This window comes from Dryas octopetala, chromosome 2 (genome assembly GCF_963921425.1).
Source record: "Dryas octopetala chromosome 2, drDryOcto1.1, whole genome shotgun sequence".
Taxonomy (NCBI): Eukaryota; Viridiplantae; Streptophyta; class Magnoliopsida; order Rosales; family Rosaceae; genus Dryas; species Dryas octopetala.
In genome coordinates, this window is record NC_141367.1 from 26,347,889 (window position 1) to 26,364,406 (window position 16,518).

Sequence of the window (16,518 nt, forward strand, 5' to 3'; positions counted from 1 at the left end):
TTATGAATAAACTATTAAAATTTCAACTGATTACTTTGCTTGGTTGTTCAGTTGCACTTGTTTCTTTTTCTTTCTTTTTTCCTTTACCTATATATTGCATACAATATTTCTTTTACATTTAATCTCTCACATTGTTGAGGGTGATTCCTTGAGTATCATTTAGGCCTCGACTTTAGAAGAGGCTCTTAAGGTTGTTGCATTCTGTCACATGGGAGCTAGACAAGTACAAGGCACATGTATGCGGTATTCATATTGGTCAAACTCATTTTACACCTCCATTTACAATATTCGATAGGGAAAGCCTTTTCTTGGGAATCCCTCATCTTGCGACCATAAGCGATCTACTGATCTAGGTTTGAAGGCCTTCAATTAGTTCAGTTAGAGAAATTGTTTTATGTGACGGTAGTAGGTACTAGGTGACATAGGGACGCGGTTTATAAACTCATTCAAATTATTAATAATCTATGATGATCTTAATAAACATGCGGTGACTTATTGATAAATCATAAATGTCATTATTGTTACGCCGACCACCAGGCCGTGAGGCTTTCTTTCCCAAACAATATTTTTTATTTACATTCACATCTCTTAGAAAGAGTCATTAAACTATCGAACCACATATATACAGGTAGCTTGACCGCCTTACTAACATATATTAATATATATAATTAATAAAATTTGAATTTTAAACCTTTCCTTTTAATGATTGTATACGTTTTAAAATTTGAATTGATTTGTAATATAATATGTCCAAATATTATCGTTACATAAAATAAATTTTTATTTAAAAGACTCAACCTATTTTCGAGATAAATAGGGGCTGGCCCAGACCCTCTTTGGCGAGCCCATGTGAAAACTGAAAACCGGTCTCCATTTCCTCGATCAACTAATTTCATCCAATTATGTTAGAATTGTTGGAGACCTCTAGCTACTAGCTACGTGGGAAGCTGGTTGATATGTGTTTATTGCTTTAGCGTACACGTAGGAGCTACCTATAATATAGTGCGATTTCCTAAAATAGAAAATACTAGTAATATTACATACGTAATTGAAGCTTACATACGTGAACAACTTTTGTAAAGACCTAGAATTTATGGTACATTTTCTATTTCCTTTTTTTTTTCGTCTGAATTTTCGAATTGAAGTATTATTTTCTTATTATTTTAATTTTTTGAAACTCTAATTTACGTGTAATGCAATGCAGTGCGTACATGTCTGTGTCAAGTGTGTTAGTGTGTTAAAAATTAAAATGACAATAATTGGTGGCAATAGAATAACGCTGGCGTTGGACCTGGTGCAGCACATGAATTATGGATACAATTGTACCCTAATTCATCATATAATTAATTATATACATGGAGTACGTACATAGGTAAGTGTGCATATGATTTATATACGTAGATATTTTGTTTTGAGACTGTTACAAATTATCATTACTTGTGCGTAATGCTGCTCAATTAGCGGATGGTGATAAGATTTAAGATAGAGCACGTACAGTTCCTTAATTAATTTGTCCGCAATTATCAAACATGCTGCTAATTAAGGTCCGACATGCATGCGCTAGCTGTAAAACCAAGCCAAACAAATATATCTTTGATCGATCTACCATATATATATATTGCATGCAATGCTGTCACACACATGAAGAACAAGTGCATGGCACGCATTTTTGTTTGGTCTGCCGTGTATCGCAAAGTTTAATTCATTGGAGCCCTTTAATTAACAAATTAACAGACCTAATCATTATGTTGTTTGGAAATTAATCAAGGTATCCCTAACTAGAAGGATACCTTCTTGAAATTATACCATATATCCAACTGGTAGCTATAAGTAAGGGTGAGAATGGGTCGGGTTGGGCTCATATTGTCCAAACAACCGACCCAACCCGACCAACCGAGTATGGGGAAATCTCAGAACCATTATCGGCCCAACTTTGGTGAGTCGGGTGTCGGGTGCTGGTGGGTCGGATGTGAGTTGACCCGATACAAAGAGACAACCAGTCACTCCCCGACTCCCTCACTCTCACACTCACACACAACAACCAATCAACCACACATAGTCACACACTTGCCGGCGAGAGAGAAGATGAGATCGGGCTTCTTGGTCACTGGCAAAAGAGATGATGAGTGAGAGAGGCTTCAGGCTTCAAGCTTTATGGTCGCAGGTTTCAGGGCAGTTGAGATAGAGAGAGGCTAAGGGTCTGAGGGGAAATCGATGAAATTAGAGAGAGTGAAAATTTCTCATTGACCGATGATGAGAGCATATTAAATAAGAGAAGAGATGATGAAATCGTGAGAGCAGATTAGGTTGACTTGAGAGTTGAGAGAGGAGAGTTGAGTTGGGTGTCTGGGTAAACTAATGAGTTATTGCCTTATTGGGTTTTCAATCTTCATATTGGGTTTAGGCGCTTAGCCATGGAAAATAGCCCATTTGATTCATTTATTAAGAGTCGGTTGTTCAGGTGATATCGGCTAACCGACTTTTCAAGAACTTAGCTACCACCAACCAACCCGCCTTTGGTGAGTTGGGTGGAATTATCGGTTCGACTTGGTTGGGTCAGGTGTCGGGTGCATATCGACCAAAAAAATGAATTGGTAATGAGTCGGCTATCGGATAAAAACCAATCCATTCCCACCCCTAGCTACAAGGGTGGCATAAAAATTTAAATATGAAATTAATAAATTTAATAAATCAACCAAGTGATGAGTTTACGTTTATAACAAAAACAAAACAATTAATGAGTTCACAATAAGCTAGGCACATGCTACATGCTAGCTGTATGTTTCACAAGTACTGCATTCTCGATCTATATATATATATATATATATATATATATGTATATATGTATGTTGTTTTTTTTTTTTGGCCACTCATATATATAAATATATCACATGCATGTCATTGAAACCTTGCTTGCTAATGGACGATGATCATGAAGCTGACCCCATACCTGAATCATTATTCATCATTGTTTGAATGTTCCCAAACAGGGTTCACATCCATCATTAATTAAAGACTTTCGACCAAATGGCCAAAAAAAAAAAAAAAAAAAGACTTTCGACCAAAGTTAAAACTTAAAAGTAAATATAATAGCAAGTTCATAATTTTTTTTTTCTTCTTCTAGGAAGTTTATAACATTTTTATAATTACTAGTGATACATATAGTATATATTAGATTATTAGGTAAGAAAATATTTATTTGGAAAATGAATTAAGTTAGCTAAAATGGGTTGTGGAGTAAATTAAACATATTGATTTCCAATACCATATTAGTTCAGACCAAAAAAATAAATACCATATTAGTTTGATGACATATCTCATTTTAGGTAGGTTCAGAGATCTGAATAACAATAGAAAAAAAGATGGGTTTAGAGGAGAAAGGTCCACCCTAGAGCCTACACTCATTTATTTAATTAATATTATTAATGGTATTGGTGAAAAAAAAAAAAAAAAAAAAAGAAGAAGAAGAAGAAGAATAGATTGAGTATAGTTTAATTACAAGTATGATGTTGCATGTAATAGCTAGGAAGATCGAAAATGATCACAATGGCACCCAATGGCGATCGATCAAAAGGAGAAACTATGATTTTTACCTTTTTAACTTTGTGCATGATGAAATTGGGTCAATTAATATGTCTTCCTTTATATATGCATGCAAGAATTAATGACATTGATGAAGAAGGTTGTGTCTTTCATACAAGTTGCACAATCAAAGCCCATGTTTCCTTCAATTTTGACACCTAATTGAGTTGCATGCAGATTGTCTCTTTAACACCTGGCTATGACTGATCGACAGATCAATTGGCTAAGTTGCTTTTGAAAGATCAAGATTCAAACCTCTTCCTTACACTTTTGAAAATAATAATATATAATTCACATCATGAAAATCTTTATTAAAATTTGCTTGTAATTTAGTTTTTGGCTCGCTTTGATAAATAAAACAATAATGTCGGAAAAATCAAATTTTTATCTTAAATTGAATCTCAAATGATATATTTTTACACATATAAATATTTTACTTATTATAAAATAAATAAATTTTAAAATAAACATATATAAATTAATTATATATTAATATATTATTTGAAATTTAAATTTGAGATTCTTAACATTGCTCTAAATAAAAGCCTCAGCTAGCCTTGAGCCTTATATTTTGAAGCTACAGTTTTTGACTTTTTGTAGTAACAGGTTTAATTTGTTAATGACCGTAGTATTGTAGCACTAGGTTCCTAATCTTGTTATACTTTCCCTTTACTGCCTTGTATTACTTGGAGACTAAGTCAAGCCCTTATCTTTGTACTCTATAAATAACTAATATAAATCAAATATTTGTCAATAAGAATCATATAATTCACATGGTATCAGACGCTTAAGCCCCTCTTTCTAGGTATTTTCTTTTTCCTTCTCACCCGCCACGGTTTAATTCGCCCTGCCACTTGTAGCAGCCTCCAGTAGTCCTTGTTGATAGAAAGGATGGATGCATACGTTTTGATGATGAGGACACTCTATACAACAAATTCAAGCAGATCTATTGGGGACCTTTCATTCTCTGATGATCGATTACCCTCATGGCCTCATGTAATCAAAATTAATAAATTAATTAAATCTTTTGGGTACGTATTCTTTGTGATTGTTGACCTAGCTAAGTAATGATCAATAATGGTATTTTAGAATTAGAGCCATATATAGGTGAGGAATTGCTAGCAAGCCAGGTAGATAAGTTCTAAATTTTAGCCTTGGGATTTGGGACCATTAATTTACGAATTGGGCCTCTAGAATATGGTAGACACTAGTCCCTCTTTCTCAAATTATTGTTAAGTTATAATAGTAATCTCATCTAGGGATGGTATCTGTTCGGTTACCGAATCAAAATGGCATAACCGATCATCGGCGGTATGGCCAGCTTTGCCATCGACATTGATACCGACGACTTCGGTATCGATGGTGGTCGGTTGGCTTCTCAGTGATGGTCGGTCACCTTCTCTTTCCTCTCTCTTCTTCTCCGACTTCTTGGTGGTGGTGGCCAGCTTTGTTCTCTTCTTCTTCTCCGGCTCCCTCGCCTGCAACACCGCCAACAACACCGCCAGCCTCATAGCACCGGAGCTGGGCAGTTTCGGCGACGTTGCAACTGGGTAGAGGCGGCAGCGGCGACGTTGCAAACTTGCAGTTGCGACGTTGCAGACTTGCAGCTGCGACGTTAAAGAAGAAGAAGAAGAAGGCATCAGCAATGTTGAAGAAGAAGAAGAAGAAGAAGGGTTGGTGTCGGTTTGCCAACAGTATGGGATTTCTAAACTGCCACCGCCACCGACAATCCGTGACACCTGTTGGTTCGATGTTCCACCACCTCGATTTTTTTCAGTTTGTTTTCGGTCGGTATATCGGTCCATGACGGTTTGTTGGAAGATTTTCCCAGCCCTGAATTTCTCACCTCATAATTTCAATTTTTAAGGGATAGTAACAAGACAGACAATGCAATATTTAGCTTATTATTAGCTAGATGGGAGATTTCATTTATATGTTCAACTCATTTGTACATACCATGCAACAATTTACGTAGAACGAAGTAATGGTCGAGTTTAAGAAAAGGTGGAGATGAAGCAACCTCTGATATATATATATATATATGTGGACCTTCTTGACCCTCGTATATACGTGTTTCATAGGCCAAATAATCCCTATTATACATATAAGTATATAACTCACTCCTAATTAATCAAATTGGACTTTCCTAAAACACTCTTTGTCAGAGTATTCCCAAATACCTGATTTAAGTATTTGACACCAAATTTGGCCACAAAAAAAAGTATTTGACACCAAAAATGGAAAAGTAACACAGAATATTTGACTAATACCACATTGAATATTTGACTAATACCACATTGGTTTTAGCTAGTCAGATAATTAGTTACTGTGTTATTCTGTTTCATGCTACCCTTTCGGAAAAATATTGATATATAACTTATACAGTTATACTATATATTAATATTTTTATATGATAGATATGATTTTTTTTTTTTTTTTTTGGTTAAGAAAAGTATATGATTTTAAATTTAAAGTAAATTATTATAAAACCCAAATTTGGGCTCTTTATACCTTTAAGACCCTGTGCTTTTTTTTAGTTTTGAAGGAGGTCCAATAACACCTAACCCGGTCCACATTCTAACAGTCTTTTCTTCTCCGTCTTGTTTTCTCCGTCTCTCTCTGACCTCACTTTGTCTCACCTCGTTGGCTCAGAGCTCGTTGTTGAATGGCTGTGCTGATGCCTGGAAGATTTGCTCTCAGAGCTTCTTCGCGATGGCGAAGATGGTCCTGATGCAGGCCTTGGGAATCGAATCGTTTTCGGCGGAGTAGGCTTCGCCGTCTCTCTCTCTCTCTCTCTCTCTCTCTCTCTCTCTCTCTCCGTCTCCCTCCCTCTCTGTTTCTCTCTCTCTGTCTCCCTCCTTTTTTTGTTTCTCTACAAGTGACGGGGACACACACTCACCTTCGTCGTCATGATCGTCGTCCTTCTTTACGAGAGGCTGAGCCATGGCGAAGCGAAATGGATCTCTGAGATCTGGAGGAACTGTACAGACCTGTTGGGCTCGTTCTCTGTCTCTCTCTCTCGCGCGCTCGGTGGCTCGCTCAGCAGATCTACAAAGATCATAAACCCAAAACCTCTGGCAACCAGATCATCGCGACCACCACTGGGCTTAGGGGACTTCGATCTACCGTGTGGTTGTCTCAGATCTGTGCAATTTGCTTCTTGGACGATGGCAAAGCAATCAGAGGCAAAATCGATTGCTGCGACCACTACTACTGCTTCTTGTGCATCATGGAGTGGGCTAAGACGGAGTCGCGCTGCCCAATTTGCCGGCGTAGATTTACCACCATTCGTAGACCGCCGAAAGACGGTGTCTTTGCCCGTGAGCGAGTGGTTAAGGTCCCCATTTGCGATCAGGTACTGAGGCTGTGGATATTTTTGTATTAGACTGTCTTTTTTGTTTGGGTTTTCTGTTTGCTGAATTTTGGGCCAAATGTACATTCCTGTCGAATTGGTTGTGTTACAATTTGCAGGTGTACCTTCCTTTTGGTAACACAGCTGGGCTTGTTCATTCTTATGAACAAGTTTTGTGTAATGTGTGCCACTGTACAACAGATGAAAGTCTTTTGTTGCTATGTGATCTGTGTGACTCAGCAGCTCATACATACTGTGTTGGACTTGGTTTTACTGTACCTGAAGGTGATTGGTTTTGCCTTCACTGCACTGCTTCTAGGGCTGAAATGAATTACACCTCTGATGCTAAGACCATGTGTACGTGAAACTTTAGACACTTTGAATGCCATCAAGCTTCTATGGTGTGCAGGATGCCCATGATATCAATGAAACCTGATACCTAACATATTATCTAGAAAAATTGAGGGGAAAAAAAAACAGTCGTAGAAACAGTGAAATACAATTTTTATGGCATAGCGTAATGGGTTGGTTTTGATTGTGAGTTTTCTGATTGTTGTTCTTGTTTGTTTCTTTGGAAAATTGCTCAATTGGGTTTTATTCTTTTGGTTGATGTTTGTATTTGCAGAAGGATGAGAATGGTTGAAGCTCTATCTCTTTTCAGAAAAAATGATTAACAAGGATATTGTTTCTTGGAATACTATGATTACTGGTTATGCTCAAGTAGGACAGATGGATAAAGTAGTTGAAATCTTTGAGTAAATGTTTATTTGGTTGTGGAGAGAATTTTTTTAGTTGTTACTGGTTGTTAGTGACAACTTATTATTGTAATTTTTATGTTTGATTTATTTTGATTTGTATTAGTATTTAACATGTTACTGCTACATTTACAACTATTTTTATTGATTTGTAATTGTTACTATTCTATAGTAACAATAATATTAATGTTATAAATTGTTACTATTCGACAGTAACAATTATATTTATCAGTAACAATATGTATATGAGGTTATGATTGTTACTGCCAAGTAGTAATTGATTTGAGTTTATTTTTGTTTTAGTTTGTTGTAATTGTGTCATAGGTTTATAATTCATTTGGTTGTTTATGCTTTCATAAGGATTATATTATGTTTAAATTATATTATTTAATTTATTATTATTGTTACTATCAAACAGTAGCAATATGAGATTGTTACTGTCGGGCAGTAGTAATAGGAGATTGTTACAGTCGGGCAGTAGCAATATGTGATTGTTACTGTGTGACAGTAGCAATCAGGTGATTGTTACTCTTTGAATTTTGTAATTTTCTATGGTTTGAATTTTGGTGATTGTTATTGTATGACGATAACAAGATATATTAGTTATCTTCAACAGGTGATTGTTATTGTAAGACAGTATCAATTTCTGATTGTTACTGTCAGACAGTAGCAATAAGTGATTGTTGTTATCAAACAATGATAATACTTGATTGCCACTGCCCGGCAGTAGCAATAGATGATTGTTACTATTCGATAGTAACAATTATATTTACTATTAAAACGTAAAAGATTATGGATGTCTCATCTTGATTTTTTGTATTTTATTTTGGTTATTATTTAACATGTTTTATGACATGAAAATACATAAATTATTATTTGTTTTTTTTTGGGTAGTTTATGTACCAATTGGTACTGAAATGGAAAAAAAAAAGAAGGGAAAAATGGCATTTTAAAAACACTGTAGCGCGCTACAGTAACGGCGTCACTGTAGCGACGTTACTGTAGCACCGGTTGTTTAAAAAGTGGGCCGCTACAGTATTTTACTGTAGCGCTTGGGCCGGATGAATAGTGAATTTTAAAAAATGGACTTTAAAAAAAAAAACCCTTAAATTTATAGAGGGGGGCGTTGACCAATGTAATTCCCATAATTATAAATGTAATTGACTTGATATTATGCAGGGTTATAATATTTACAATCATCAACTCATCAATAAATATAGGCTGCTCTCCCTTCATTTCATGGCCAAAAAAAAAATATGGCTGCTCTGGCCAGTGGCTACATAAGTACATAGTTGGACTTGGGATTGATTATTTTTCTTTCCAACTCATACTTCGATTGCAAATTTGCAATACATGAGACTTCAAATTAATACTATGGCCCCCCAATAAATGGAAAAGAGCCGGAAAAGGAGCCTACTAAAACGTGCAAATGTGGAATGCTAACAATAATGCTAAATGCTTTATGAGTAAAAAAAAGGTTTTTGTAAATTCATGATCAGTTAAAAATTGAGTGTGTGTATTCCCAAAAAATGTCGCTTTGAAAATCCTTGGAGTTAACCCAAGTGATGAGGTGAGGATGGGTGGATCAAGAGTTAGAATTAAACAATGTTCAGGGTTCGATTTTCTTCAATGTAACAAAAAAAAAAATATATCACCTTGACCTAGGATTCTATCTAAATTTTCGTTCAAAATATGTCACGTGTCATTCGAGTGAGGACAAAATGGACAATTCAAGTCCAAAGTCATACATAGGTCTTGTAGGTTTGTCCCAATTCACTCCAATTTGACTATATATTGTTCCTTTTTTTATGTCCTGAATTTCGCGAAAAAAAAAACGTTTTGGTAATGTCAAATGTTACGTCTGATCCATGTAAGGTTTTGAGTGTGAACTGTTCATTTGGCCTTCACGCGATCTTTTGAATAAAAATTTGGATAAAACTCTAAGAAATTAAGCTACATTGCCATATTTTAAAAGGTTTGATGGGTAAATTGGCTAAATTTTTTCAGTGCAGGGAATAATTTGGCACACGAGTCATAGTTAAGGGGACAAAATAACTTTAAGCTTAAAATTTGTGAAATAAACATAATATGTTATGTCTTATGAGTAAAATGATAATGTTACACCTTAATTAAAATTACAATTATGGCAAAAAAAAAAAAAAATTACAAGTAAAAAATTGTAAACAAATTACATAATTAATACTTTGGACTTGGTGGAAACACACGACACCCTCTACTAATTTGATTCTGATACGTCTCAAACTAGACAAAATAATCCTAAATTGTGGTTTCACAAATATATACATATATATTCAGCTATATATACTTATATATATATGTAAAAGCAACCAAAATTTGACCTTCAAAATGATTTCAACCAAACATAATATAATCAACTATCTACCATATAATTTTCACCTCAGTTTTCGTTACACCATAGGATGTCATGAATCAATCAGTTATTAGGAGTAAATACCATACTCAAAAGGAAGCTGACGTGTAAAATTGGGCATAGAAGAAAATATATATAGCAAGCAAAGCTTAAACACCACCCACACGGGCCACACCCAAGCGAAGGTCTCCCATAGAAAATAAAAATTAAAAAAAGCTCAACTATTTCATACCATATTCATCCACTCTCTCTCAAAGACAAACAAACAAACAAAATTCCCCTTCCTGTTTCTCTCTAAATCCTTGAGAAATATCCCCGTACCACTCTCTAGGATTTCAGAGCAGCCTTTTGATCAAAAACCCACTTCTCTGCTCTTTGTTTTGATCCAAGTTTTGCTCTTTTTCTCTAAGAAAAACGTGAAATTCTCTGCAATTGTTCGACGGATGCACATGGGTTTTCAGGAATCGTGGGTTCATCTGATATGTAATCTTCGTTCCCGAGTTGTTGGGTCTCGATCTGTTGCGATCATAATGTAGAATTGAAAAAAGTTTCTTTGAGCATGTGATTGTGTTCTGTTTTTGGTAGATTCTTTCTTTTTTGGCTTATTCTGGTTGTTGATCAAGTGGTCCAAATGGTTTTTGATAATTCTGATGATTTTGTGATCTAGGTGTGTCAAAAATTTTGATCTTTCTGGCCAACTCTTTGCAAAAGTTTGCTTATAACTGCAACCCCTGTTCTTGGTGTTGAAGGATGGAGGTTGATTTTGCTTGCTGGGTTCATTTTGATCGGGTTAATCTGACCCTTGTGAGTTATAATGAGTTTGCGTGGATAAAATTTTCTTTTTTTATGTCAAAATTCCTTCCTTTATTTGGGTGTCTTTTTTTGGCGGTGCGAATATCCATTCACGGAAGACTAGTATTCCTATTCTCAAAGTTTCCATCTTTTAGTGTACCTCAAGTTTATTTTACTGTTTTAAGGTTCTGGGTTTCGTTGTTTAGCCCCTCTTCATTTGGAGGGTGTGAATTGGGCTGTTTTTGCTTTGGTTGAACTATGATCAAATGATCGGGTCCTGAATTTCTCTGGGTTAGAATTTTTTTATATGTTTGGTCTTTTTTGTTCTAAAATTTTTGGAATCCTCAAGTCCCAGTGCATGCCTTCTGTTGCTTTGACACCATTCATTATGACATGTTGAACGGACATAATTTGTTGCATTATTTGTTCTTGTACTTGCTGTCATATAAAGAGTTTTTATAGGTATGTTTTCTATTTGTAGGTTTGAGAGTTGAAGTTGTTGACCAATAACATATTTTTCAAGGTAGATACTGCTGCATAGATTCTCAGTGAATAAAATTAGCAAGAACATTTTGAAGTTTTTTAAAACTTTTAGATGCTAATGCTGGATAATTGAAAGGAGTAATGCAGTAATCCTTCTACCAATATTTCGTAATTTTCAGCAATTTAGAACTTCTCCTTTGCCAAGCTTGGCCACTGCGAATCTTGGCAGTGCCCATGGATGCCACAGCGAGCGGAACCCCAACTATACAATACCATAACATTCCTGACCAGCCAATTACCACTATTGTTGCCACTCCTGTACCAACATTTGAAAGGCGGCAACGCCATTGCTTTGGGACCTCCATCCCTGGAGAATTCCCTTTAGCTGCAAACCCTTCCATTGTCCTTCATGTCCTTACTGCGTGCAATTTGGATCCTCAAGACCTTGCAAAGTTAGAGGCAAGTGACCTGTTGCTCTACATTTTGATAATTCAGCGCTGTTTTAAAGCATAGAATTGATAGTGCTGCTGGTTTGATTTTGGGATGTGTGTGTTGCAGGCAACATGTTCCTTTTTCAGGCAGCCTGCAAACTTTGCTCCTGACCTTGAATTGTCCATATCGGAGCTTGCTGCTCTGGACATGTGCCAAAAGAGAGCTATATTTAAGCCAATGACAGCTGAACAACGTCAAGAATTGAAGCAAAGATGTGGAGGTTCTTGGAAACTAGTCCTGAGGTTTTTGTTGGCTGGAGAAGCATGCTTCAGAAGGGAGAAATCGCAGGCAATAGCAGGGCCCGGTCATAGCATTGCTGTGACATCCAAAGGAACTGTCTACTCATTTGGCTCTAACAGCTCAGGACAGCTTGGACATGGCACCACTGAAGAGGAATGGCGACCTCGACCAATCAGGTTGCCATCTTTTGACTGCTCCTTAGACCCGATTCTATAAAATGCAAGAAAAAAGGAAAGAGAAATAGTTGACTTAAAAGAAAAGTTAATGGAACTCCATTATGTTGCAGATCTTTGCAAGGCATTCGAATTATTCAAGCAGCTGCTGGGGCTGGCAGGACAATGCTGATCAGTGATGCTGGGAAGGTTTATGCCTTTGGAAAGGACTCTTTTGGCGAAACCGAGTATGGGGTTCAAGGATCCAAGCTGGTTACAACTCCACAGTTGGTTGAGTCTTTGAAAGATATATTTGTGGTACAAGCTGCAATTGGAAATTTCTTCACAGCCGTGTTGTCCAGAGAAGGCAGGGTATATACATTTTCTTGGGGCAATGATGGCAAACTTGGTCACCAAACTGAGCCAAATGATGTTGAGCCCCATCCTCTGTTGGGAGCACTTGAGAACGTACCTGTGGTGCAAATTGCTGCTGGATACTGCTACCTCCTTGCTCTGGCTTGTCAACCTACCGGCATGTGAGTATTTCTTATCTGTTTGCATTGATATCATTGAGCATTCTGATTGTATTGAACAAAAAGGTTTCTGTTTTTGGACCTAAAATGGAGTTCCTTGAATAGTGATGTTCCTAAATTTGTTCACAATTTATGAGAATGTCACTAAAACTAAAAATTGCCTTGGCACACCAAGTTATTTCTAGGCAACAACATGTTCTTCATCAATCTTTGTGTAATTTTATTTTTAATGCATTCAAGATAACACCTTTTCACATCTTCATGTTTTTCCTCGAAAAATCCCAAAATTTCCTTTTTTGTTATTGTATTAAATGCATTAAATCTTATATCAAGATTAGTATTACTCAGTTATATATGATGTTGGAATGTATCAGGTCAGTTTACTCTGTTGGGTGTGGCTTGGGTGGGAAGCTTGGACATGGTTCAAGAACTGATGAAAAGCACCCACGACTGATTGAACAATTTCAGCTTTTGCACCTTCAGCCTATGGTGGTTGCGGCTGGTGCTTGGCATGCAGCCGTGGTGGGCCAGGATGGACGGGTCTGCACTTGGGGTTGGGGCCGCTACGGGTGCTTGGGTCATGGGAATGAAGAGTGCGAATCAGTTCCTAAGGTTGTGGAAGCATTGAACCAAGTGAAAGCAGTGCATGTTGCTACAGGGGATTACACAACCTTTGTGGTTTCCGAAGATGGTGATGTGTACTCATTTGGTTGCGGAGAATCAGCTAGTCTTGGACATAATGCTGCTGCCGATGGACAGGTCTTGTTTATTTCTTCCTATTTAAAAGATTGATTGAGTTGGTTTACTTGGTTTCAGAAAAGTTGTGCCTCCTTAACTGACATTGCAGAAGGTCAACATAGAAAAATTAATTTGTGAACATGGTGAATGATTCCAGAATCTGTCTTGGAATTACTTATTCCAAAATAGTATCAAATTGCCATCAAATTGCCTCACATCATCTTATATCCTTAAAATGAATTCACCATCCTAGGAAGAGATTTGGTGCTCTCCACTTATATCTAAAAGTGTTCTGCTTTCTGTCACAGTTACTACCTACTGTTAATTTTTTGTTTTTTCCTATATCAACAAAGTTCATGCAACTTCCATGTGCTTACACATAGACGGATGTTAGTAAGGCCACCATTGGCACATACAGCTATAGGTCTAGTGACACTGTTGTGGCAATGTGATGCAATACTTGGTGGCTATGCACCTCATTGTCGGAGCTCATTGTTGAACAATTGTAGTTTTCTGACAGTTATTTGTGGGCACCGATTTGGAGGGCGTTGGGGTTTTCATGGGATAAAAGGCCTTCTGATCTCACCAAGTTGCTAAATCATACTTTATGTGGTGTATTTTACAGGGAAACAGGCATACAAATGTGTTAACGCCAGAGCTTGTGTCATCACTGAAGCAAGTGAATGAGCGGGTTGTACAGATCAGTCTCACCAATTCCATATACTGGAACGCGCATACTTTTGCACTCACTGAATCAGGGAAGCTATATGCATTTGGGGCTGGAGACAAAGGGCAGCTGGGCATTGAGCTTGTTGCCAACCAGACTGAAAGGGGAAACCCAGAGCAGGTTGACATTGATCTCAGATAGGTCATCAATATCAATAGATTTCCCTGCGACGCCATGCTTTTATCCTCCATCTAATTTATCATCATCATCACGCATTGCATTTTGATGTTTAGATTTCCATTGTCTATTTTGTACATAGAAGAAGAAACAAAGAAGTGTGAAGGTTCAAGCTAGTAGGTATAGGGGCCTAAACAAATGCCTGCTATATTGTTGTTGATATCTGAAAAATTGGCTTGCACTTAGGCTTCAAGTAGTTGGTAGCTGAATGATACATTTGTGAAGGTTCATTTTATAACTCATTTATCTCAAATTGAATTAATAATTTATTGGCTTACCTAAAAAAGGGGAAATTGAATTCATGCATCTATTTTCCTCTCCTTTTAAGATCTACATAGGCTTAAGTTGTCTTTTGAGCATTGTGATGCGTATTCCAATGGTTGGTCAGTGGCCCAGTGGCATTGTTCGTTGTGGACCACTATCCATTTGGGTCATTGAATTACCTAGCAGTGAACTGGTGGGCGGACTGGGCTTATGTTTTATACTTGGCCTGGCCATAATTTTGGTGGGCTTTTCTCTCCCCATCTTGGTTTCAAATTTCAATCCAATTAAATTCCAATATCGATAATACTTTTAACGGATTGTTCTATGGAGATGCTGAAATGGAACTGATCCAACATTGCTATTAAAAAAAGAGCAAAATGCACGGTTGGTCCACTTATTTGTAATGTATGTTTACGAGCAAAATGCACCATTACACTTGTAATGTATGTTTAAGAGCAAAATGCACCATTGTTTAAGTGTTTGTATGTTTTCCACAAAAAAAATAAAATGTGTCATATATGTTGCACCCACTTCCAATACTTTCTATGAAGATAAACCAAAGTTTTGGTTAAATTAGTATTTACCAAGTATATGCATTTTATTGTTTTTTTTCCTTTTATTATTTTATTTTGTTACAATTTTTTTTCCTTTTCTTAAAAAGCCCCCATCAATCCATCATTCAATCCAATTCATATATTATTATATTAACAAAATAAATTCGTCTCAAAAAACCCGGCCATTTTCTTTAGTTCTCCAATTCTCCCTATTTCAGAAGTTTTGGTTAAAAAGAAGAATCCTTATGGACCTATGGTAATAATGCAACTTTGGATTTTTGCTTGGGTGGCAAAAAAGAATAAAAGTAAGACTAAATCAGAAGGTTAATGCTCACATCATTAGTTCTACAAGTTAGCACATGACCCAAATCCCAATCATTAAAGTGGGATCCCACCAAATTTCTATATTTTATATATTGGGTTATTATATTATACTTTGATGTTTTGGGTGGTTATTATATTATACTTCATAGCTTGGAATCGTGACTTGTATTCAATATTGTTATGTATAAAATAATATTTTTTACATGTTTACCATGAGTATTGAGTTATGTATTATATATGCAAGTGAATATACTTGTCATGTAGTTGATCGTACCAATCGTATACGACTTATGCACGACAAGGTGTTGTTGTACCACAAGAAATCAATGCTTGAATGATGAATGATTGTTTAATTAATATTAATTTATTGAAATTCGTAAACAGTACTAATTAAGGCCCTCAATCCTTATGAGGGCAATGTTGCAGAGTTTTAATACTCAACCTGGTTGCATGTTTTAATAATTAATTTGTACCTAAGTTGTTGTTCTTTGAACCAAGTTCAAGAATCTTACTATGTCAAACTCTTGTTGTGAACAATTGTGTGTGTGTGTGTGTGTGAGAGAGAGAGAGAGAGAGAGAGAGAGAGAGAGAGAGAGAGAGAGAGAGAGACAGAGAGAGAGAGAATATAGGCATGTGATCGAGAGGAGACATGGTTGCGATAATTGGAAATGGAACAAAAATCATGGAGTTTGACCCTCAGACTCAGACTCAGAGATGAGATGAGAGCCCTGGTCTTAAGGGCGTCTGCCTACCTACTTATTAAACTTCTCATAATCTCATCTCATCCCATGGACGACTGCGACTAGTTCATAGTAATTATGCACCAATACGCATACCCGGTTATATATATGTGGCGGATCCGTCGCATTATATTTTTGACATAATTTTTTATACAAATTTTCAATAGAGTTTATTCTGTACAAGGTTTTAAAAATTCGAATCGTCTATTTTGTAAGTGTTA

The 16,518-nt window shown here is 36.4% G+C and overlaps 1 protein-coding gene across 4 annotated transcripts; it reads left to right on the forward strand.

Moving 5' to 3' along the window:
* The first annotated feature begins 10,257 nt into the window (after positions 1-10,257).
* On the forward strand, positions 10,258-14,653 carry LOC147294845 (Regulator of chromosome condensation (RCC1) family protein). 4 transcript variants are annotated; one of them, XM_086233372.1, is made up of 7 exons: positions 10,258-10,564; positions 11,355-11,396; positions 11,536-11,815; positions 11,915-12,264; positions 12,375-12,776; positions 13,148-13,532; positions 14,137-14,653. In XM_086233372.1, the coding sequence occupies exons 3-7, from the start codon at positions 11,591-11,593 to the stop codon at positions 14,377-14,379; spliced, it is 1,605 nt and encodes a 534-aa protein (XP_086089498.1). In that variant the 5' UTR covers positions 10,258-10,564; positions 11,355-11,396; positions 11,536-11,590; the 3' UTR covers positions 14,380-14,653. The 4 variants fall into 4 exon arrangements, with proteins under 4 accessions (XP_086089498.1, XP_086089499.1, XP_086089500.1 ...); XM_086233373.1 differs by having other exon boundaries at positions 10,258-11,396; XM_086233374.1 differs by lacking the exon at positions 11,355-11,396.
* Positions 14,654-16,518: the final 1,865 nt, after the last annotated feature.